The sequence below is a fragment of the Protopterus annectens genome, chromosome 3.part0, assembly GCF_019279795.1.
Source record: "Protopterus annectens isolate FY-2018-M chromosome 3.part0, PAN1.0, whole genome shotgun sequence".
In the NCBI taxonomy this organism is placed as follows: domain Eukaryota; kingdom Metazoa; phylum Chordata; order Ceratodontiformes; family Protopteridae; genus Protopterus; species Protopterus annectens.
Window position 1 is genome coordinate 1,917,461,772 of NC_056731.1, and position 25,238 is coordinate 1,917,487,009.

The 25,238-nt window shown below is 39.5% G+C and overlaps 1 protein-coding gene across 1 annotated transcript in view; it reads right to left on the reverse strand.

Moving 5' to 3' along the window:
* NBEAL2 (neurobeachin like 2) overlaps nt 1–25,238 on the reverse strand; it is a 3,059,867-nt gene that overhangs the window by 345,436 nt on the left and 2,689,193 nt on the right. The window contains exon 44 of the mRNA XM_044066003.1: nt 1,320–1,437. Within this exon, the coding sequence (XP_043921938.1) occupies nt 1,320–1,437 (118 nt within the window). The remainder of the gene's footprint in view (nt 1–1,319; nt 1,438–25,238) is intronic.

A 25,238-nucleotide genomic window follows, 5' to 3' on the forward strand; every position in this document is an offset into this window, starting at 1 on the left:
CACATCTAATTTCTAAAGGCATCTCCACTAGATTCAAAGATGTCCTAATTATCCTTTACCTGTACCTCATCATACCCATTATTAAACATAATGCCCCTTTTGGTGCTTACTTACTTATATAAACTTATAGAGACCTCAGAGGATCCTGACTAAAAAGATCAGTGGCCATAAAAATCTTACTTATCAGGGCAAACAGACACCCCCCTCTCTCTTACTCAGTTTCTTAGAGATTCTTCCATGGGGATCTATGTCTAGCCTTTCGAGCTATGAAAGATCCAAATCTCTTTGATCTTCTAATCCTTTACAGAACAAATGGTTCCTAAAATATCAGTTTAAAGGAACTAAACAGTCAGCAACAGATAAATAAAACATGTTGGTATGAAAGAATCATATTAAAACGTGCATCACCCACCTCTGAAACAAAGTTCCACTATGTGTCAAGCAGAGCAGTACCCTTATCAGCTTCAATATAAACCTAGATAACTAGGTGGGCAGCCTCAAACTCTCATTCAAATCATTTTGTATTGCCATCCTCGAGGCAACTTTTGAATATGGTTTTCTGGCTATGTTTGTAATGGTCTGCAGCCTGACTGCCTAATACTTACTTACAAACCTATAAATCTACAATTCAAACTGTCAGACTGACAGAAAAGAACTGGTGAACTCAAGTGCCAGGTGCACTCTTAGTGTGTAGCATTTTCTGACAAAACATGTACCAGCTCAGACATACATCCCTAACAGTGGGAGTTCCACCCTCTCAAAAAAAATTCCCATACCGGAATAGGAAAACAGAATAAACCCAAATGCACATCCACTGAGCGAGGGGGATGTCTCTGATATAACACGATGATATTAAAATTCTGACTTGCCATACATTCAAGGACAAAAATGAAATGTTCACATTTTCATGTATACCCAAGCCTGGGTATAAGGGCTGAGAGTCTATAAAATTTTCAAGGTAGGATGTGGTGATTCAACTCTATGTGTAGCCAGGTTGTTTCTAGACTACACCAAGACACGGATGCAGAAAGCACTGAATGTGTGAAACAATGTACTGAATTCAAGGAGCCTGGGTTTTACTGTGCATCATACACAGTATACACAATACAGGCTTCACAGAAAATGAATGTCCTACATTGGTGTGGCTGGCTTAAACACTACAGTACTCTCAAGTTTAGCAGGATTAAACTTATAGTATGAAGACAACTAAGTAACAAGTGCCAGAAGCATGTTATCTTTACTGCGAGTGAGGCTGACTGTGTGAAATATGACTTCAGTAGTTCACACAGACCTAAATAAAGAATTTATGAAGAGCTTACCTTCATAAGTACAATAATAAAAAACATTCAGTGCTTCAACAGCTGCTTCGCCTCTCTGCTTGTAGCCAAAGATCAGATCAATCCACTCGTGCAAATGGGCAGACACAAACTCAGATTCCTGGTTAAAGAAAATAACAATGTGTTAAGAGACTGAAGTTGAACTTCCACCCCTGTAGAATAATGCACTAGAGCTACAACTCATTATCTAATAATTAGTAACCTCGTAAGATGAACCAAATCATGCTAATATTATAACACCTTTAATATTATCATTTACATCAGCACTCTGCATATATGCAACGCAGCTTACTAGGACATCATGCAGTGATAAGTAGCTACTCATAAATGAAATCTTCAACTTCATCAAGAATGTTTGTGTCAACAGCAAATCTTTACAACAGTCTACAGGAACATGCAGTGTCAAGAAATCCCAATGCAAAAAAAAAAAAGAAAAGAAAAACTATGTGAACACACACAGCCTACTTAATGGATATGTAATACTGTTTATTTTGCAGCCAAATAAGGTAAGTTTTTAGAAGACTTTAATCTTTATTGCTCCACTTAATGTTTTATCTAGTTCTAAATCACCTATCCTAGTAAGGGGATCTTCTAATAACAAGATGAGCAAGGTAACACAGACTACCCTATCCCCAGCAAAAGTCTCCACCTCATCCTATGAGACCCCCAGACATTCATAGGAAAGCTGAGAGATGCAATCTCTCTAGTGTGTCCGGGGGTCTGCCCCAGACTTCTTTGAGGTAGACCACCCGGCACCTAGGAAAATCTTCACTAAAAGTTCAACCCACCTCAGTTACCTCTTCTTAACAACTGACTAGTCATTTTTTTCCTGACACTTTCTGGTGTTTTAAACACTAAAAGTTGCCTATTTGTATGTCAGCTGTTAATCCAGTTGCAGCGCTGCTGACACAGTAGACAAGCAAGTTTATATACAGTGTTCCTGTTTTCTCTCTCAAAGGAACCTCAACACAAAATAACTGTTTTATTGGTTACGGATGCACTGAAGGTGGCAATTTCTTTTTTTTTTTTTAAAAAACACCAGCATGCTAAACAAGAAAGTAATGACTTGCCATTTTTTTTTACTCCTCCTCCTCCTGGTGTCTCAAACTGGCTCTACTTCACTCTACCGAATTTTCACATAACCGAAAATCAAAAGAACGAGATGAGAAGAGCGAAACTGCACAACACCAAACCTTTACACCACTGAAATTCAGAACAACAAAACACCAGCTGCTCCAAGTCAACAGAAAAATCTACCTTTCATTACATTTTTTCAGGGGGCAAGCCCCCCCCTGCACCTCGGATACCTCCTATACCAACTCCAAGATCACACTACAGTGAGGAAAAGGGTAAATTTCCCAATCTTCACTGTACCACGATCTCCATTCAGAAGCTCTGAGTAGTGCGTGACATGCGCAGTTGGTGTTTCATTGATGTGAATTTTGGCAATGTAAAGGTTCGGTGTTGTGCAATTTTGCTCTTCTTGTCTCAATCTTTTGATTTTCGGTTATATGAAAATTCAGTAGAGTGAAGTAGACCCCTCAAACTATAAAAACCTGCCAGTTTTGTGCCTCCATCACTAAACTGCATCTTTGCTGTTAATTCAGTTGCCTTGCTGGTATTATCATTGGCTTGCTAGAGTGACAAACAAGCAAGCCCACATACAGAGCTCCCTATTTCTTTCGTAAGACACCTTAACACAAAGGATGCATTTTTATTGGTTAAAGCTGCACTATTCATGTGGCAGCACATGTATGATTTAGGAATGGAATACAGATGTTCCTTTGTGTGACTGCATGTTGTGCAACCTTTCCTTCACTTTGAGGCACCGTAAATTCTTAATGGAAATAGCGTCCACAACCCTCCTGGACATGGGCAACGATTACTACATGCAATCTTGGGTATTAACTAACAGTTCTACATTATTGCATTAGGATGAAATAGCTAGGCTTGAAATGACCTACGATATCCTAGAAATCTCCTATGATCCTATGGAGGTGATACTTCCCTTCTTCAAAATCAGGCATGCTAGAGCAAGTTTACATATGGCATGTGTGTGATTGGTGTGCTCCACCTGGCAGGAACATTTTTAGCTAGTAAGTTTATTTAAAATGAGTATAATACTCTGTTGAGGCTTTATTTTACTGACCCAGACTCATATAGAACTACTTCAATGTTAAGCTACGATTATAAAGTGGTTTTGTCTATAACAGATTAAAGAATGGCAAAGGTTATGCCACAATTGATATGCATAGATTAATCTGGTTTTGTGGAGAGGGCAAACATTTGACAACACTAACAGAACAATGATGACCCACAGGTAAACACAGTGTAAGAAAATGGCACTATTGCTGGTGGGTCTTGAAGCAGAGAAAGCATTTGACAGAGTCAGCTTGGATTTTATGAGCAGAGCAATGGAAGCATTTGCATTCCCTGACAGAATAACAGGGTTGATTAAGAAGATAATATGAAGAATTAGAGACAAAAATTAAGCTGGAAGGGTACCTTTCTCACAAGCTGTATTTGAACACAGGAACAAGGCAGGGATTTCTTCTTTCGGCTTTATCATTTGCCTTATATTTAAAGCCATTAGCAAGGAAAACATGGGACTCACAATTTCAAATGAAGAAAAATTAGCTTTATTCATAGATTATATTATTCTGTACTTGACTCCAGAAAGGGACATTTTAGTGTTGTGGAACATTCTGAGATAGTTTCAAGTCTTTCCAGGCTATAAAATAAATGAAGAGTCTGTAGCAGTAAATGATGTACCTACAAATCAATTTATGTGTATGGATTAAAAAGGATTCTATTATGGCAGCTAAGGATATGTGGGAAGAGACTGAACGGATGACAATATAAAAACTGAGAAGCTAGAAGCTACTAAATATGAATAATGAGATACAAGCAGTGAACATGTTTCTAGTTTCTTAAGTTTTATACACAAGTCTGACATATTTTTAATCAACCAGAGAAGTTGTAGACTATAATTAATAAAGAGTTGAAGGAATTTATTTGAGATGGGAAGAGGTCAAGAGTTAAATGGCATAAGTTGTTTATCCCCACAGAAACAAGGTGGTTTAGGATTATCAGATTTGAAGGAATATTTCAGAGCTATTCAATAAAGGTTAATACGCATAGCACAGGATACAAGTCAAAGTGGAAGGAGATTACGATAAAACAATGTGGGAGTTTGAAAAATAAGGAAAGAGTAGTATTGTTGATGCAGGTAATTAAGGATAATATGAATAACCATACAGGGCTTTTGAGATGACTGTACAATGATCAACCACTTAATTTCAATGTGATGGTACAAATCTGAGAAAACAGCCAGTGAAACTGTTGATTTGGGTAAAATTCAGTTACTGGCTAGTAAGTACACTGTGTATCAGAAACACTTTAAATCTGAGGGAATCATTCATTGGCAAAGAAGAAATTTAGAAAACTAGAAAAGGTGAAGAGAAAACACAGGCTGGGAAGAATCCTGCAGCTGTTCAGCAAACAGTAATTCAAGTTTCAGCTTCAGTACAAGTGATTGGCTTCCAGTAATTTAGAGGAAAAAATAAATTACATATACTCCGGGGTGATTAACATAAATGAAACATTGAAATAATATATCAACTCAGATAAAAAGAGGCTGGAAAAAATAGAAGAAGCTTTAAGTTGCTGTTCAGATGAACTGATAACAACTGCAAAAATCAGACACCAAAATGCAGAAAAGGCTGGCTGAGTATGAGTCTTTTCAAGAAGAACAGTCAGAAAATGGTAGAGTTAGAAGTTAGCACATGAGGAAAAAACTGACATTTTCTGCCATACCAGACAAATGGAAGGAACAGACTGTATTGATTTTATGAAAGCACAAATAAGCAACTGGACAAGTATTCCACATCAGGATTTGTTAACTGATAGGGCACAATTCAGTATTTGCTCCAAACCTGACCATAAGAAAGCAGCCAATACTTATATTAAGTAATAAACTATAATAGTAAAAATGCAATCATACCAGCAGAAAGAGTTGATCCTGACAAAACTGTGGAAGAAAGGAAAGGTATCAAAACTGGATGCAGCAGTGAAAAGGGATGATGATGAAACAAGAGGAAGCTAAAGAAATAAGGAGAAACTAGGATTTTACATGCAAATCCTTAAGGAGAATAATAACAACCATAAAGACTATTATAGTCATAAAGTAGCAGAAAGTACTCTAAGAACTAAGCCAACAGGGGAATGGAGACAGGAGATTTTGCTGATAGGGATGACTGCACTTAGGGGTACAGAGAATAGGCAAGGGTGGGATGGAATTTACCGCAGAAAACTGGCAAAGGAATCAAGGGATTGGAAGCAAATAATTAGAAGGGGAAAGGTAACAGAATGGCAAGAGGCCAAGAATGCATTAAACTGCAGGAAAGAGATTGCCATCAAGGACTGATATCAGATTATAGGCAAAGAGCAGAAATGAATAGGGGTTCTTGAGTGAAAGACTAGCACTGGTAGTTTTTAGTGGAATGTAGAACAGAAGCTGCTGTTAAAAATGGCTAATTAGTAGGGCATATAAAATGCTGAATAACAAAAGTCCCAGATCACCCGTAGAGACAATGATTCAAGTAATTCCAGTAGTGTACGTGTAAAAACAGTCTTTATTCCCAAAACGGCTTCTTGTACAAAAGTAAAAAACAGAGTTAGGACTCTAGGCCGTTTTGGGAATAAAGACTGATCAGTGATCTGGGACTTTTGTTATTCAGTTGTTCTTGCATATAAAATGCTGCATGATAACTATAGTAATCAATCACAGGATGTTAGAAAGGATTTGGAAGAGAGACTGAGTATGCAATTTACAAAGAAACAATGGGAGGATATATGTATGGCTCCCAAACATGCAACAAACTCTAAAAGATTTAGGATCTTTGCTTGGAAGTGTCTGCATAGGTACTTTTATACCCCAAGCAGACCCCAAAGAATTTTTCTTCAGGTAAACTGTAAATATTGGAGGTCTGAAGGGGAAGAAACAGGTAATTGGGAACATATTTTTGGGAGTGTAATGAGTTGGCAAACTAAGAATTCCCTGCAGTCTACTCTGTAACACAAATATTGAATGAGCAAATTGGTATAACTAAGGAAATTATTTCTTTTTGAACTGTGATACAGAACTGAACTGCCTAGACATAGTACGGCCTTACTGAGTTTAATTCTGGCTGCTGACAAAAAAGCAACTCCTAGAAAATGGAAGTCAAAGTGTAATCTAACCATCACAGAAGTAGTGAATATGGTAAAAGAGATAGCATAATTGGAAATGGGATGTACAGGAAAGGGCAGAAGCAAATTACATAGAAAACAATGGGAACTGTGAGAACAATACATGCAAAATGTTTTGGAGGAGGAATGAGGTTTAAGGGAAGGTAGGACCTGAATGAGCTATGTAATATTTGATGAACAATGACTGTAGAGAAGATTATATGTGATGTATAATGTTTGCAAATGAAAATGCATCAATAGGGTTTGTTTTCATTTATATAAATGTATGATTGCCTATGTCATAAGCAATAATTCAATAAAGATGTTTATTGTTTAAAAAAAGGGAAACAGCAGAGTGTTTGTGGGAAATGATTACTCACTGTACACCAAAGTAGAAGAGAAGCAATTTTATCCCAGCAATCAGGGAATGTAGAGAGGCAGGTGTGAGACTCCAGCTGTCTTCAGAATATTTTTTTTCCTGAAGGATAAAATACACTTTTGTATAAAAAACAGGCTAAGGAGGAAATAAAAAAGTTTATCCAAGAAAAGTGCGCTAGCAACCACAGGGGGTTCTGCTACTCCTTCTCACAATAAAGCTCAAAGGGAGACTTTGCCAGTGTGAGTTGACTAGAAGAATCAAGTCTGTTGCTGGGAGATGAACAGGATGAAAACAAGCAACACTGAAATTGGTGAATTAATGGAGACTATAAAGCATCAGTTGCATATGTGAAAAATGAAAAATGACTGCAAGAAAAAAGTAGTTGAGAAAGACTGGACTTTTGCTGACTTTGTTAAACTTGTTGGTGGACAGCAAAGCATATACCCCACTTTAAGTCATTAATGTTTAGAAGGGCATTATAAGGGAAAATAACCAAGTAAAACAATTTTTGTTCTTACTAGTATTTGCACAAAACATTTCACAATATAAACTGTTATATAGTAATGCAGTTCTGTACAGTATGTACAGTGGGCACTTTATACATGGGGGAAGTCATTCAGTGGCTGGTGTATGTGTTAAAGATACTAAAGTAAACAAGTACTTTTTAGTCAAAAGAAACATAAGCTTATGGAGAGGTCTCCAAAACAAATACTCAAACAACCCCCAAAAGTTTTGGCAATCTATCAACTATTTACTTAAACCAGGAACAACTGCTACCCCCACCCCCACATCCCCATATACTAACAGTAAATATATAGCTTCCCAGCTTAACTCTCAATTAATAAACTCAATACAAACTCTGTCGAACCAGCTAACAAACACTAATACCTCATCTAACGCAACCAGAGGAAACACTTCTGACAATACTACTAACCAACCATCCTTCTCCCTCTCTCCAGTTCCTACATCAAAAATTAGAAACCTGCTCCTCAAACTAAAGCCTGCCACACTAGCTGCAAACGGTATACCCACTAACTTCCTAAGAATAGCAGCTGACTCTCTTTCTTATCCAGTATCAATCCTAATAAATAGGTCCATTCAGGAAGCCTATGTATCGCAACTATGGAAAATATCCTACATTATACCTCTTCACAAAGGAGGTAAATCTTACGAATTTTCCAACTACAGGCCAATAGCTATTCTTTCCCAATTATCTAAGCTCCTAGAGAAATGCATACACTCACAAGTTATGCTATTCCTTGACACAAATAAGCTTCTCTCATCCACCCAACACGGTTTCCACCCTCACCATAGTACAACTTCTGCTCTTCTCTCATTCACCAACCTGGTTAATCAACATATAAACAACAACAACTATGTATCTGCTACCTTTTTAGACCTCTCAAAAGCTTTTGACATGGTCTCACACCCTAAACTACTGGACACCCTTCATTCTCTATCCTTTACTTCCTCTACCATATCCTGGTTCAATAGCTACCTATCAAACAGACAACAATCTGTACAATGGCACAATGAGCTATCCCCTCCTCTCCCTAACTGTGTAGGAGTACCTCAAAGCTCAATACTAGACCCACTACTTTTCACTATTTTCACAAACAATCTATATACCTCCTCTAACTAAGCCTCACTAATTCAGTATGCAGATGATTCCACTCTCATCTGTGCAGCCCCATCTGTCAATACCCTACAACAACTAGCCCAAGAATCTTTCTCCGCTATTGAAACTTGGATCACTGACACTCAACTTATTCTTAATCCAAACAAAACCAAACTTCTGCTGTTCACACCTAATAAAACTAAATCCTCCCCCTCCATTTTCTCTATCTCATCTAAGAATGGCACTATCATCTCTCCATCCACCCACACAAAACTGCTAGGAGTTGAAATAGACAAAAACCTATCATTTGATCTTCACAAACCATTCAAAAATGGGTGCCCTATACAGGCACAAAAAGTATCTCACAGCAAAAGCACATATCACTCTAGCTCAAACACGCCTCCTATCGACACTTACTTATGCCGCACCAATCCTAACCCACACTAAAAAATCAGATCTGGATAAGTTAGTCATGCTACAACAAAATAGCTAAATTTGCCAACAATTCCCCCTTTAGAACTCATCACTGTCAAGTACTAAAATAAATTCAGTGGCTTGAATTTCCTAACTTACTATCTTACCAACAACTCACCTACGTCTTTAACATCAGAAACCACCCAGACAAAACTCCATCCCTCAGTCAGCTAATAACCTCCCACTTTTCTAGTCGCCCTCTATGCTCTTTCAATAAACCCCTCCTCAGTGTTACTACTGCTAACAACACTGCAGGAAAAGCACTTTATTCCCACATCATAGCAAAAAAATGGAACAATCTCCTCACCAATATAACCTCCACAACAACAAATACAAACTTCAAAATGTTACTCAAATCTCATCTCACGACAGCTTGGATTTGCCCATGTATCACTTAACAATCCCTATACCTTTCTTCTCGCTTCTACCAATCTACTCCAGTCTAAACATCACACTATATCTATGCAGATAGAAATACTGACTCTTACCATATATCATACTGTTCTTTGTGCTCCTTTCTATGCATACTTACTAAAACTGTAAGCAGTACTTACTACCTTTGTAAACTTATTTAAAACTGTAACTTTTGTCCTGCAAAACCTGGTAACTACTTGGGAACTAACTTCTGAATATATCTGTCTGAACCCTTGTAAATATTACTCAAACTGTATCTTAGTCCTACAATGCCTGTTTAACTATTGTTAACAAAGTAATGAATAACTCTACTTGTAAATACGTTTTTCTCTATTACCTGTTTTGTATATTTCTCATTGTATAAAAATCTTCTTAATTGTGATGCTTTTCTCCCTGGGCCTCCACTGAAAATGGACCTGGTCCAGCTGGATTTTCCTGGTTAACAAATGTAAAATAAAATAAATTAAATAAAATAAATTATAGTATAACAAGAGACAAAAAGTTGGATAAAAACAATATTAAGTTAATATGCTGTGATCTTAGGCTGCTGGGGTGGGGTGGGTGTAAAAGTGCCCTTATTATATTTATAATTAAGGTAACTTCTCTTATTTTTACAAAGGTAGATGTCTAGAACAACACCCTCAGTTTAAGCAATAAAAAGTGTTTTTTGTAAGCAAGTGGGATTGACAAATAAGACAAAATGACGAAAAGCATGAGAATGCTAAGTTCCTTGCATCTGCAAAGATATTGGCTTGTTTGTTTTCTATTAGCAAATGTTCAGTAGTAGTCAAGAAGTCTGCAGCTGAAGGAAGTTGTCCATTCTGTTCTGAGTGAAAATTACAAAGGTTCCTTTATTCATTTGCAGAGATGTTAGCCATTTTTTTTCTCATGACAGCTTTGACATAGAAATCAGCTCTTTGCATATGCAAAAAAATAATTTTAAGAATTCTGAGCATTCTTTCCTGATGAAAGTGGTTCATGAAAAATAAAGTTGGAAATTATGGGAAGTGATTAAGAGATACAAGCCTCACTTGCAGCCTGAGCACTTTAATGCATTTAATAGAACAGTGTACAATTTAATGCTATTTACAGATATGCCAGTACTTTTTCCTTTTGTTCTAAAAGTTAATATATTCTAAAAGCATTCAATCTCTTTTTCAACACAGGAGGGAAAGAGATATAAGAAAAGAACAGACACCAATCAGTGTAAGTGGGAAACAGGCTGTAGCATGCACTTTAGCAATGGTAACCTTAATTCGAGATTAGGTAATGCCTGTGGGTGCAGCTGTTGATTTGGAACAACTGTTCCTATCTGGTAGGTCAAACTTCATTTTTGAAGATGTACATTTTTTGTTTATTCTGAAAATGTATTTAGTTTTTTTTTTTAAGATTTTTCATTAAATCAAAAAATCTTGGGGAAAAATGTGACATAGGTTCAAAATGGAAATGAGAACAAACAACTATATAAAGGATCAGCCTACAAAACATTAGTGTGTGCATCTAAGTCAAAAGTTGGAAATACACATTAAAAAACTGTCATGTATATTAGGTGGGAAAATAGCTTTTCATCATAATGGCTACTCAAACTATATTATCTTGGAACAAAAATGACCTTAACAGGTGCAGACAAAAAGGAAAGAGTATTGAATTATATTAAGAAATACAGAGTGCAAATAGCAATGCTACAGGAAAAGCATTTGGAAAGAAATGAGCATGTGAATTTGACAAAGAAAGGATTTCAGGATGAATATTCAGAAAAATATCAGGGACAAAGGAAAAGGGGAGCAATAATACTTAATGCTAGAGGGGCTCCAACAGTGATAGAAGAGGGAAAAAAATTATAATGGTAGATTTGCGGCTGTTGGCAAGGGATGATGATTATACTGACATATTTATATTTCACCAAAAACTGCCATTATTGAGCTTAAGACATTTTTAGGAGAAATCATCAACTTTTAGTTGAGAATATTAGTTACAGGTGGGGAATGGAACTTGATTTGCAAGAGTGAGAATGTATTAAGGGTGCCTAGAAGGGAAAATATAACAAAAGAGAGTAGATTTCTAAAAACTTATGAAAAATAATGGAATATGGAAAACACCAATCCAGTAATAGTAACTCGTACAACACTTGCATATTATTCCACAAGGCACAATAACTGGGCTAGACTGGACAATATTTATATTTCACAGGAACATGTGCATTTGACTAAATAAAAACTAAGATAAAAATGCAGAGTGATGAAGAGAAAATGAGACCCCTGGCACTTTCCGACCTGCCTTTTAAAAATGAGGAATTTAAGGAATAAATAGAAATTATTCAAGAGTTATTAGAAAAGATACAAATCTTTTCAGAAGTGATAGCTAATTTGTGGGATGAAATGAAAATGGAGTTTAAAAATAGTGTACAAATAAAACAGAAAGAGGTATGGTTAAGAAGTAAAAATAGTTATTCAGAAAAGCTGGCAAAGATTAAAATACAACAAGAAGAGGTGCAACTGCAGAGTGCTACAGAGAAAACAAGAAAGTATATGTATAATATGCATGAGTTTAGAAATATTGCTATTAAACAACTATTTTTTGATAACCCCAGAGCACCAAAGCTTTCAGCACAATGACTTGGGCAACAGAAATTAGAAACAGTCATTGCCAAACTTACAAAGCCTAAAATAAGAAAAATAAACAGAGATCCTTTAGAGGTATTAGAAATATTTCAGAAATGTCTTGAAAATATGTACAATGCAGAGGAATGTGGAAATCAAGAAAGAACACAAATGGATATGCAAAGATTTGAGGTAGAGGAGAGTCAACAACTAACAGCTAAGAGAGCAGAAGATGAGATAACAATGGTGATGTATAATCACAATGGGGTGAAGGGTTGGTTAATCACAATGGGGTGAAGGGTTGGTATAATGGTTAAGGTATTTACCTCACAGATACAAAGTACATGTGTTTGATTCTCACCTCTGAGACGTCGGCTAGGCTTAAAATGGCCCAGAAGGGCAGCTAGTCTAGTAATTACCTATGAACCTATGAATCAATCTGTAGAAAAGTCTAATTACAGATGGTATTCCTATGGTAAGTTAGAAGTTAGTAGAAAAGAAAGTGATAAAGATCTGAAAGATTTTGTTTAACATTATTTTAAAAAGAAAGGAAACACAAACATTGTGAAAGAAAGCTGTGGTGGCTGTATTACTCAAAGACAATAAACACTCATCAAACCCAGCTTCATATACACTCATTTCAATTTTAAACCATGTTTATAAAGTGTTAATATCTATACTAACTAAAAGAATGGCAAAGGTGTTCCCATCAATGACAGATATGAATCAATGTGGTTTTGTGGAGGGGAGGCAAACATTTTACGACATTAACATAACAATGATCGAGAGGGAAGCAGGATATAAGAAACCACCTCTGTTGTTGGTGGGTCTTGATGCAGAGAACGCATTCAACGGGGTAAGGTGGGATTTTATAAGTAGGGCGATTGAAGCCTTTGCATTCCCTGATACAATAGTACTGTTAATTAAGAGAACAAATGAAGGACTGGAGACAAGAATTAAAGTGGGAGGGTTCCTCTCTGATAAGTTGTGTTTGATCAGAGGAACAAAGCAGGGGTGTCCTCCTTCCCCATTGTGATTTGATTTACATTTAGAGCCACTGACAAAATAAGGGATATAACTGGTATGGTAATCAAGAAAAGTTGACTATCTGCAGGTGGCATTATTTTGTACCTGATAAATTCAGAAAAAAAACATTTCAATGTTGTGGAACATTTTGAGGACTCAAGTCTTTTCAAAACATAAAATTAATGAAGATGAAACAAAGGCTATAGCCATAAATTGTGTGCTCACACACAAATTGGTTTAGTAATATCCATATTTACAGGGCAGAATAAGACGAAGCATTTAATTGAATGAATTAAAAAGGCTTCAGTTACAGCAGCTACGCATACGTGGGAAAAAACTAAACAAAAGATAACAGAAAAATTGTGAAACAGGAAGCTGTTGTTTATGGATATGGATAGTGAGATACACATTTTTAGCTCCTTTAGTTTTATATACAGGTCATGCATAGTTTTATCAACCAGAGGAGAAGTTGTGGATTACATTAACAAAGAGCTGAAGGAATTTATCTGTTGTAAGGGGAAGAGGCAAGACATGAGTGGGCTAAGTTGATCCTTCCAAAAGAAAAAGGTGGTTTAGGATTACCTGATTTGAAGGGATGTTTTAGAGCTACACAGTCAAGTTTCATATACATATATATATATATATATAGGACTACTACTAAATTTTAAAGTTTCAAAACTTCGAATTTCTTATGGTCGAGACCATAAGATCAAGGTTTTGAAACTTCAAAATGTAAATAAAAAAAAATGTTTTTATGTTTTTGCAGGGGTTTCAAATGTGTGCGCATATAAATATATACACACACACACACACACACATATATATATAGTCACACATACACACACACACACATACATATATATGTACAACACAAGCAGAAGATTATAATTCAAACTGGAAAGGGAAGATGATGATGTGGGGGTGGTTTCAAGAAATCGGAATACAGTGGGATTTTAGATGCAGATCTTTAAGGAGAATAACAACAACCATAAAAAGAAGTTATGTCTTACCATAATGTTCCATCTGTGTTGTAGATCTTTATTCATTCATTACTATTAGGACTTCGGTTCCTTCCTCAGAACTGACATGGCCGTTACCAAGCTCGCACCCGCCAAAAACTCTCAGCTAAGACCTACCCATAACGCCCCTCTCATAGTCTCTTCAGATCGATTTTGCCCGCCATTATAGTATAGAAGTAATAAAAGTGACAGTAGGAGGCTCTGTCTGAACAAATACCTTAACTATTAAGGAAATCCTAAAGTCCACCAGGAGTCCAAGCAGGGGATAGAGGAGTGGGAAGTAATGAATGAATAAAGATCTACAACACAGATGAAACGTTATAGTAAGACATAACTTCTTTATCTGATGTTGTAAATCTTTATTCATTCCTTACTGTTAGGACCGAGTCCCCAGCTACTTAAGTCCTGGGTGGAAGGACATTCCTGAGCACCATAGAACCAAAAGGTGCTCGTCCCCTGGAGGCCAAATCCAATTTATAATGAGTGATAAAGGTATGAGGTCTTGCCCAAGTGGATGCTGTGCAGATATCATCCACAGAGGCTCTGGAATGAAAAGTCATTGAAGTAGCCATAGATCTAGTAGAGTGAGCCTTTATTCTGGACAGTAAAGACACTTTGTTCTGATGGTATATGAAAGTAATGGCCTTTCTGAGCCAAGAAGATAAAGTTATTTTGGAGACAGGCCTACCCAGTCTGGGTCCTGCAAAGGCCACAAACAATTGATCCATTTTTCTGAAAGATTTAGTTTTGTCCAAGTAGAAACTAAGTTGCCTATGAACATCGAGGGTATGCAGAAGGTATTCCCCTCTTGTTGAATGATGAGGGAAGAAAACCAGTAGGTCAAAAGACTGATTAATAGAAAACCCAGAAATGACCTTGGGCAAAAAGGAGAGGTCAGTACGTAGGGACACTCTTTCCCCTATGAAAGATTTATGCACTGTGTGATTGCACTTTAAGAGAAACATTTAGTAAAGATTATGAACTATTTAATTATTTAATTAATTGTTCTGATAATTGACTGTAATACTGGTATATAAGGCGGTGACTTTTTGGTAGTAAATTGTTCCATTGAAGGCGAATGGCCGAGGTGCCAGAAAGTGTAATAAAAAGTTACAAGCATCTTTGTGGATGTTTTTTTCCTCACGGTTATGCTGTCGATGTTGTCTCTTGACACTCAAGGCCTGCAACTCAGATACTCTTCTCTCTGAGGTAAGGGCTACTAGAAGTAGAGTTTTCTCAAGATAAAAATTTCATATCACGAGTTAGAAGGCTCGAAAGGAGGACTTGTTAACGACTGAAGCACCAGTGTCAAGTCCCAAGGCTCTATAGGAGGCTTGACAGGAGGTTTAATATGTAATACTCCTTTCATGAAGGTTTTGCAAAGTCGGTGTGACGTAACAGATGAATTGTCGATTCCATTGTGAAAATTTGCAATAGCTTCTAAATGTACTGTAATCGTCAATGCTGAAGCTCCTGCGTGCAACAGGGTAGTGAGATAATGTAGGATCTTCTGAATAGGCATGGAAAAGGGGTCTATGTTTTGTTCTTTGGTCCATCTAGAGAACCTAGTCCACTTACTAGAATAAATTTTTCTGGTGGAAGGTTTGTGTGAAGCCAGAAAAATCTTGTGAACAGGGGATGAAATATCAGGTAGCCTGGCAATCATCGAAAGTGGAGAAACCAAGCTATGAGCTTGAGGCTGTGGAGATTGGGGTGAATCAGTCCCTGAGGATGAGACAGCAGATCTTGGGATTGATCCAAGATCCATGGGCTGTGAATCAGGTGAGGCCATAGGAAAGGGATCCAGACTTGACGGGGCCAATAAGGGCAATGAGGATCACTCGGCTTCTCAACCTTTGAGCTTTCTGGAGGAATTTCGGGATGAAAGAAAATGAGGGAAAGGCATACAGCAGACCCGGGGGTCAATCATGTGTCAGAGTGTCCCTCGGTGACTCCCCCTGAGGGAAGATAAGGGCAAAATAGCTTCTGCATTTATTGTTTAGGGGGGAATCAAACAGGTTGCAGCAAGGCCTGCCCCAATGGCAGAAGATCTAATCCACTATTATAGGACTGAGGGATCACTCGTGAGGCATCAAAATGTTCCTGCTCAGATTGTCCGCAACAAGATTGGAACTCCTGGGAATGTGCATTGCTATGAGAAAGTGGTTGGAAGCCATCGCCCAGTGCCAAATTCTCATGGCATCCTGACACAGGGAGTAAGACCTGGTTCCGCCTTGTTTGCTGATGTACCAGATGACTAACATGTTGTCCGAATGAACTGCAATGGTCCCAGAAGGAAGGAAGGAAGGGATGTGTGGAACACTTGCAAAGCTAAGAGAACTGCCCTCAATTCCAGGACATTTATGTATGAATTGGCCACCATGGAGGACCAGGTGCCTTGGACCACCTTTCCCTGGAAATGCCCCCCCCCCACCCTAACAGGGAAGCATCCATGGTCACCATGGCCCTGGGCTGGGGGAGGCAGAATGGTTGACAATAAAGATTTGACTCTGGCTTCATCCACCAAAGCATTTCTTTCTTGCAAAGGTTTGTAAGGGGTATCATGTGGTCAAGTGGGTGTGTTAAGATCGACCATTGTGATGAGAGGAGCCACTGTACTAGTCTCATGTGCAACCTCACCAAAGGAACTAAGGTAATGGTTGCTGCTATAGATCCCAATAGCTGTAGAACAAGGCATGCCATGTCTGTGGAAGGAGAACTTGAATCTGGCTTCTTATTTTTGAGAGCTGGTGAGGAGGAAGGGAAGCTTGACAGGACGTTGTGTTGGAGATTGCTCCAATGAATTCCAGTGTTGTTGTTGGAGACATTTGTGATTTGTCCATGTTAATCGTGATACCTAGGCAAAGAGCAAGGTCTTGAGTGTAACAGAGACTGAGAACGAGAAGACTCCTAGTCGTGGCGGTAAGGAGTCAATCGTCTAAATATGGAAACAACTGGAATCCTTGTAGTCGGAGATGAGCTACTACGACTGCCATACATTTGGTGAACACTCAGGGAGCTGTTGAGAGACCAAAGGGCAGTACCCTGAACTGATGGTGATTGGCTCCCAGCCGGAAGCGGAGAAATATCTGGGAATGTTTGTCCATCTTTATGTGGTAATACACATCCTGGAGGTCTATACAGCGCATCCAGTTGTCCTTCCCCAGAAAGGGAAGGATGGACTGTACCGTGACCATCCGGAATTTTTGAGGTTTTATGAATTTGTTTAGTAAGCTGAGATCCAGGATTGGTCTCCAGCCCCCTGTCTTTTTTGGCACTAAAAAGAACCTCGAGTAAAACCCGGATCCTCTCTGGTCTGGTGGGACTGGCTGGATGACTCTTTTTCTTAGCAGCTTTTTGATTTCTAAGGGTGCAGCCTCCCTCTGATTGGGTGTGACATCGGAGATTCGTTTTACAGGTCTGGGAGAAAGATCAAATGGGAGATGATAGCCTCTGGATATTATTCTCTGTACCCACGCATCCGTTGTTATAAGTTGCCAGGCCTGTAGGTGCAGGGAAAATCAACCCCTGACTGCTTCCAGAGGAAAGCAATTGGGCCGCTGTTCAGGAGAGCTGGAAGGGTCGGCTGGAGAAGGAATCTCTAGCACCCCGGTTGTGCGGACCCCTTCTGCCCTGAAAGGGGCATCTTCCGGATGAGTTGCCTGCTATGCCCGCTCTGCCCCAGGGGGATTGCACATCACGAGTGTCCTGAAAAGATCCTTGGGACTTCTTGAACCACAACTTTCCTCCCATCTAATTCCTGCAGTAGGATCTTTGGGGGGTGGAAAAACGTATGCCCACAGCAGACAAGGTCTTTTCATCCTTCTCACTACGTGATAGTGTGTCTCTTACTTTGGGACCAAAAATGGAAGATTCGTCAACAGGCGCATTGACAAAGGAAGATTTAAAGGGGTCTGCGAAGTCACACAAACGCATTCAAGCATGCCGTCTTATGACGATGCCGGATGTGGCTGCTCGAGCTGAACCCTCGGTAGTGTGAGAGATCAAGCGCATCGAGGAGTTCGAGATGGATTCCAGGGTAGCTAGCAGAGATGTAACAGTATCACGCACCTCCTCAGGCAGTACCCCCGCCAAAGAGGCAGACATTTCTGAGATGAGGTCTCTTTGGAGGCGAGTAAAGTGTGCCAGATAATTCAGCAACCGAATGGCAAAAGTTGCTGAATCATAGGCCCGCTTTCCCACTCTGTCCATAGCCCGAGACTCCCTGTTCGGGGGATGAACAGTGGAACTATCTTCTGTCAGTTCCCTCTTGGTGGCCGCCGCCACGACCACGGAATCACCTACCAAGTTGCTTGGACCAATTGGGCTGATCTTCAGGGGTGGATAAAATATTATCTGTCCTCCAGGGGACAGGTTCTATATTGTCCGGGGCTTTCCAGGCATGCTGCACAATAAGTTTGATAAGCTCAACCGCAGGTGGGGTCAGCCAGGAAGTAGACGGCTGAGCATGGAAGGCCTGCAAGAAGAGCAATTCCGAAGAAGAAGGGTTGGAGGGCTTCCAATCTCCCCTCTGCTTGAGGATCTTGAGAATGTCTCCAAATGAGATGTCTTCTGGGGGAGACCGTGGGGACCCTTCTCCCTCATCACAGTTGGTGTCTTCGGTGATGGATTCCTCAGGGGAATCAAGATGCTTCCCCTTGCAAAGTTTCTTCTGGGGTGGCTCTCCAGTGGGATCTTCTGAGGAGGACTCCGGAGAAAGGGTTCCCTTCTAGGGAAGGTCTTCCGGCTCCCGTGCTCGGGATCCCAGAGTAGCGGGTTGGGACAGCTGCATGCTAGAGGGGGGTTCTGGTGTAGATGCCAATGGTGCCAACTGCGAGCCTGTTGAGGCAAGGACCCTCTCCATCACCTGGAAAGCAGGCCCGCCCATGGTGGGATGGGAGCCCGGAACCGAGAAGGACAACCTTGGAACTGGGGTCACACCCCACCCTGAGGAGCCCACCTCCAGGTGAGGAGCTCCGAGAGGACCGGTAGCTGTTGGGAGTGCCGTGGTCGTAGACGGCACCACTGAATAAATAGGCGCCTAACTAGGAGCCACGGTGCTGATGTCCCAATCTCTGCTCCAAGAGTGCACCAGTTCCAACCGAGCCGTTGCACCAAGTGTAGCCAGTGCCGACAGGGAAGCCTCTGCTGTCAGAGCCGAGACAGAATGCACCGGGATGGCCATCGGTACCAAAGTCTCCGGGGACTAGGAGGAGGCCAGAGGAGGATATACAGGTGAATATGCCATGAGAGCTTCTGTTCCAAGAGGGAAGGAAGACCTAGCAGGGGTGGGTAATCCTCTAGCTGCCAAAAGCTGGTCCATAACCCTCACTACATCTTGTTCTGAGAGACTCCTGGTGGATCTGAAGGAAGCTGTCGATGGAGATTCTGGTCTCTCAAGAAAAGGGCTAAAATGGTGTCCCAAAAAGGGGTCATAAGAGGGAGAATATCTGGTTCTGGGAAGATGCTTGACCTTCAGAACTGACGGTGTTAGCTGTATAAGACATCGGCACTGTGGCCGGGGATGGTGCTGATGCAGGTATAGTAGTCGGAGCCTGTGTCAAAACCAATATCGGCATAGATGGGGATGGTGCCGAAACTGGTACAGTGGTTGAAGACAGAATTAAGGGTGGTACCGAGGGAGAAGCCTGGTGCCGAAGCAGTCTGCGCCGATGGCACGGGAGAAGCCCGGTGTCAACTCGGTTCCGAGGAGGACCTAGATGTAGGAACCGAGTGACTTTGTTTCTCTTTATGTTTTTTCACACCCTTATGCTTAGGAGGTGGTGAGACCTCCGTCCCAGAAAGAGCCTCTGAGAAAGGTGTTTTCAGCATACCCTTCAGAATGAGCTTGTTCTTACGTTCAGCCAACGTCCAGTTGCTGAAACTAAAACAAATATCACAAGATACATTGATATGGTCAACGCCCAAACAATAAACACACCGGACATGACCGTGTGAGTTGGGCATCTTACGCCCACACTTGTCACACTGTTTAAATCCTAGTTTTGCTTTATCAGACATCATGGAAAAACTATACAATATAGTCCTAAACTACACATAACCAACCAAAAACAACACAAGGTTACAGAAGAAGAGGGTTTTTTTAACAGAGAGAAAAAGAGGAGTACCAACAATGGTACTAAGATATACCACAAAGTGGTAGGGAAAGGGCCTACCAAAGGTAGGGGAGAGGGACAGTACCAACAATGGTATGAAAAGTACTACCGAAGGTAGAGGGTAGGTTTTAGTAAGAAAGCAGACAAGTTTAAAGGCGAAGAGATAATCTTAGGGAAAACTGACTAGAGGAAGGTAACTATATTGATTATTCACAAAAACACTACACTTAGATTGAGAGAAGGCTTGGTACGTCTGAAGAGGAACACGGCAAATGAGATCTGAAGAGACTATGAGAGGGCATTATGGGTAGGTGTTAACTGAGAGTTTTTGGCTGGCGTGAGCTTGGTAATGGCCGTGTCAGTTCCGAGGATGGAACCGAAGTCCTAATAGTAAGGACTAAATAAAGATTTACAACATAAGATAGAATTTAACACTCATATCCAGCTAAACATCAAGAAAACACACCTAAAACTTGGCCTACTTTACAGAAACAACCACTTCCTCTCTCCTCCCACCAGACTAACTCTTGCCTCTACCTATCTCCTTCCCTCTCTAATGTATGGCGCTCCTCTGCTCACTAATTTATCTTCCACACTTACCTCCAAACTGGAAGTATGTTACAACAAAATCTCCAGATTTGCCACCAATGCCAAATCCTCCTCTCATCACTGCACCTCCCTTCACTCTTTAAACTGGCTTGAACTCACCTATCAACTTGACTTTCTCCAAATCACCACAGCCCACAAATTATTGTTCCAACCCACTAATTGCCCTGCACTATCCAATATACTACAACCATATACCTCCCTCAGATCTTCTCACCAAAACCTGATCACCGTTCAAAAACCCAAGTGCCCAGCTGGTCAGCTTCTCTTATCCTTTACCCTAGCTAAAAAAATGGAATGCTCTGCCTTCCACACTAAGGACCTGTAACAACCTTAATAACTTTAAAACTCAACTTCCTTCCTACCTCTACCTAAACAGGAAATGCAACTGCAATCTTCAGCCCATACCTCTCAAGCTCTCCTCCCCCTTCACTCCGGGCTAACCTTCTTATCTTCCTAACCTCACTCTCAATTGTAGATCGTATAGGTAATTAAATAGTAAAATCTAGCTATTATGCTACATGCCTGTCTTTTCTCCTGAACAAAACTGAAATTGTTTGTCTTTATTCTTTTTTGAAGAAACCTGTTGTTTGTACTGCAAACTATCTTTGAAATTTTCATGTAAATAAACTTTGTTTCTGTGGAGCTTTTCTCCCCGGGCCTCCACTGAAAACAGGCTCCCAAGCCCAGTGGACCTCCCTGGTAATCAAACTGGAATAAATAAATAAATAAATAAATTATTATAATAAAGTAGCAGAACATATTCTAAGAACTAAGTCAATGGAGAAAGGAGATTTTGCCAATATGAATAACAGTCAAGAAGTACTACAGAAAAAAGGTGAGAGCGGCCTGGAATTTACTGTATACAACTGGCAAAACAACAAAGGTATTTGTAGATCAGAGTGTATGATATATCTTTAAGAAGCATTCCAGTCACTGGGCCCATGCATGTAAATACTGAGTACGTGCAAGCAACAATGCCATTTTAAGTGAGCAGCCAGAGTGAGAGCATGTAAGTACATAGTAGTCAGTCAGATAGTTTAAGTTTAATCTTCCTGCCATCTATCCTGATGTGTTTGTATGCAATAAACTACTTAAACGAACACCCAAACCTCATTGTCTTCTTAGTATGTACAAGACAAGCGACATGGTGTCAGAACTGGATCCAGTGTTACATCCATGAGGCAACCAGTTAGAAATGGAGGAATATACAGTAGTGGATCAGCCCAACTGCTCAAATGACTCGCAAACAGGTCAGAAGCAAATTCCAGGTACTAAAACTCTCTTAAATTATTTGTTTTGTTACGAAAATAAAACAAAGCATTCAGAATGCTCAAAATGAATTTCTAATTAAATGAAATGTCTGAAACTGCGACATCCTGATAAAAATATTCAAAATAATTACATAAATGTTTGAAACAATATCCGAATCGTATGCAATGTATAAAAAAAGGGAAAACAACCACATTTTTTCACTATGTACTACTTTTCCGTATTAACTAAAGCTATTCAAAATTTCCAAAGTGTGTGCTGTATTACAATACAATTATTTCGTAAAGTACAGTTATTTCAAAGAATATTTCACAAAGTACAGTCTTGAAGAGTTTATTCTGCATTTGAATATTATTAAAAGTACCTGGTGTGTGTGCAGGTTCATACATAACTAAAAGGGCCACAACTGCATTGTGTTTTACTATAATTTGTGGGCATGTCCAAAGGATTTTGCAGAACCGCACCACATGTGTTTGATAACAATATTACAGAAAACTGGAAAGTGTTACAGCAAGAATAAGATATTTTCATACAGGCTGCTTTTTTTTTGACAAAGACGCACATACAAAGGCATTTATTCTGCTTAACTTAGCTGGTTCAGAAGCCACTGAAATAGAGCATTCATTTGTGTATGCACCTGCTGTGTTTGCAGGAGAGGGGGAAGACCGCCATACTGTGGTACAGGCTGAAACGCAGGAAGACCCTGAATGCTTGAAATGTAAATTTAGAGAAATGTGTAACCACCAAACAAATATTACAATGGAAAAGCACTTATTTTACACAAGAGATCAAAAGCTTGTTGAAACTTTTGCAGCATATATAACTGACTTGAGAAATAAGGCTAAAATGTGCAGATCACTGGTGATTTGAGAGATGAGTTGATAAAAGACAGGTTTGTGTGCGGTATTAATAATGACACAGTGAGAAAGATTTTACTTTGAGACAGCGATTTGATGATAAATAAAGCCATTGCGATTTGTCAGCTATACGAGCTTACAGAAAGGCACCCAAGTATGCTTGCAAGCTTTCCAGTACCTTCCAAAGCTAATGCAGATAGTATGCAGCACAAGGTTAAAATATACAGGCCTAAGGGTGTGGCAGCCACAGACAGAGCTTCAGCAAAATGCAGAGCAACTTCATTAAGGCCTAAGGTGCACACAGCAAAGCACAGGGTTGACTCAGCAAAACCTGTAGCAAACCTCATAGTCAACTCTCGTAATTGTAGTGGTAATCATGAACCCTAACAGGAAAAGTGCTTAGCTTTTGGTTAACAATGTCATTCTTGCAATAAGTGGAATCTTTTCAAAAAGTTCTGTAAATCAAACAAGGCACGTTATTTTATTAAAGAGGGCATACAAAGGGGCAATTTGATCAATTAGAAAGCTGTGACCCTACTTTTTTATGTTGATAGTGAGTCTGTGCTTGGTGAAACACTCAATGCAGTAGATTTGTGGGCAAAGAATGAAATCTTTTGTACTGTTTGGATTAATAGGAGTCCCATACAGCTCAAAGTAGATACTGGCTCAAAGTGCAATGTTATGTCAGCAGAAACGTTTGCTAGAGTAAAAGCTGCAGAACAACTTAATGTGACAAAGTGTGCGAAGCTTGTTGCTTATGGTGGTGAAGAGAATCAGACCAAAGGCTCAGTAGTGCTTTCATGTTACTCTGCTAGGAACAGCTATGACTTGCAGTTTTACATTGTCAAAAGACACATCCAGTCATTATTAGGCCTCAGCGACAGTTTGAAAATGGGACTGCTTTCATTTAACAGATAAGGCCACTATGTAAGCTTAAATGACAACAGCTCAAATTTCACCCAAACTATTTTTTTTTGAGAATGCTGATATTTTCACAGATAAACTAGGCAAACTACCAGTTGTGTACTCCATGAAGTTAGATCCAGAGATCAGGCCAGTGCAGAAAGTTCCAGTAGCTATGCAGAACAGAGTCAAGGCCTAACTAGAGAGAATGGTGCAGCTAGCAGTAATTTGTCCAGTAGGAGAACCAAATGAATGGGTATCTTCCATGATAATAGCTCATAAGAAAAGCTCAGATATCAGAATATATACTGATCCAAGAGACGTGAACAAAGTATTAAAAAGGCTTCATCATCCTATGTACACAGTCAAAGAAGTTGCTGCCCTCATGCCAAATGCCACTGTTTTTCTGTCTTAGATGCAGAGAGTTCATTTTGGCAAATTTTGCTTGACCACAAATCTTCATTGCTAACCACATTTGGTACGCCATTTGGGAGGTACAGATTTCTGAGAATGCCATTTGGAATAAATTCTATCAGTGAAGTCTTTCAGCGTGCGATTGAACAAATTTTTTCCGGCTACCCATGTGCTATTACAGTAGATGATATTCTAGTAGGAGGCAATGGTGAATTCGAACATAATAGAAACCTCAAGAAAGTTCTGTAAAGAGCACATGAAGTGAATCTTGAGCTGAATCTTCAGAAGTGCAAATTCAGGCTACAAGAAGTTACTTATGTTGGTCATTTGTTTACTAATTCAGGCTTACGACCAGGCCCTTTCAAGCAAACAGCAATTCTTGAGATGCCAGCTCCAGACAATATTTAAGCCCTACAAAATTTTCTTGACATGGTCAACCATTGAGACAATTTTATTCTGGGTTTAAGTCACCTTTCAGCACTGCTATGGGAGCTGAAATGCAAAGATGTAATCTGCTCATGGTCACAGCAACAAGAAAGGGTATTTGATGTCCTGAAACAGAAAAATGCCAGTCCACCAACTCTAAGCTATTATGATGTTCACAAACCAATTACTCTTTCCTGTGATACTTCTAGGTTTGGTCTAGGTGCAGTCATTCTTCAAGCGGGTAGACCAGTAACCTATGCATCGAAAACTCTTACCCAAACCAAAATGCAATATGCCTAGCTAGAGAAAGAGCTTTTGGCAATTGTGTTTGCATGTTCAAAGTTCCATAATTATATTTATGGTCGACCTTTCCAGATCAAAACTGACCACCAACCCCTAGTGACTATTTTGAGAAAATACCACTCCTGCCAGCTTGCAACGCATGATGCTCAAATTGCAAAAATACAATTTCAATCTTGTTTACACAAAAGGCAAACTTCTTTATCTTGCTGATACCTTATCCAGATTGCCCAGGAAAAAAACACAGA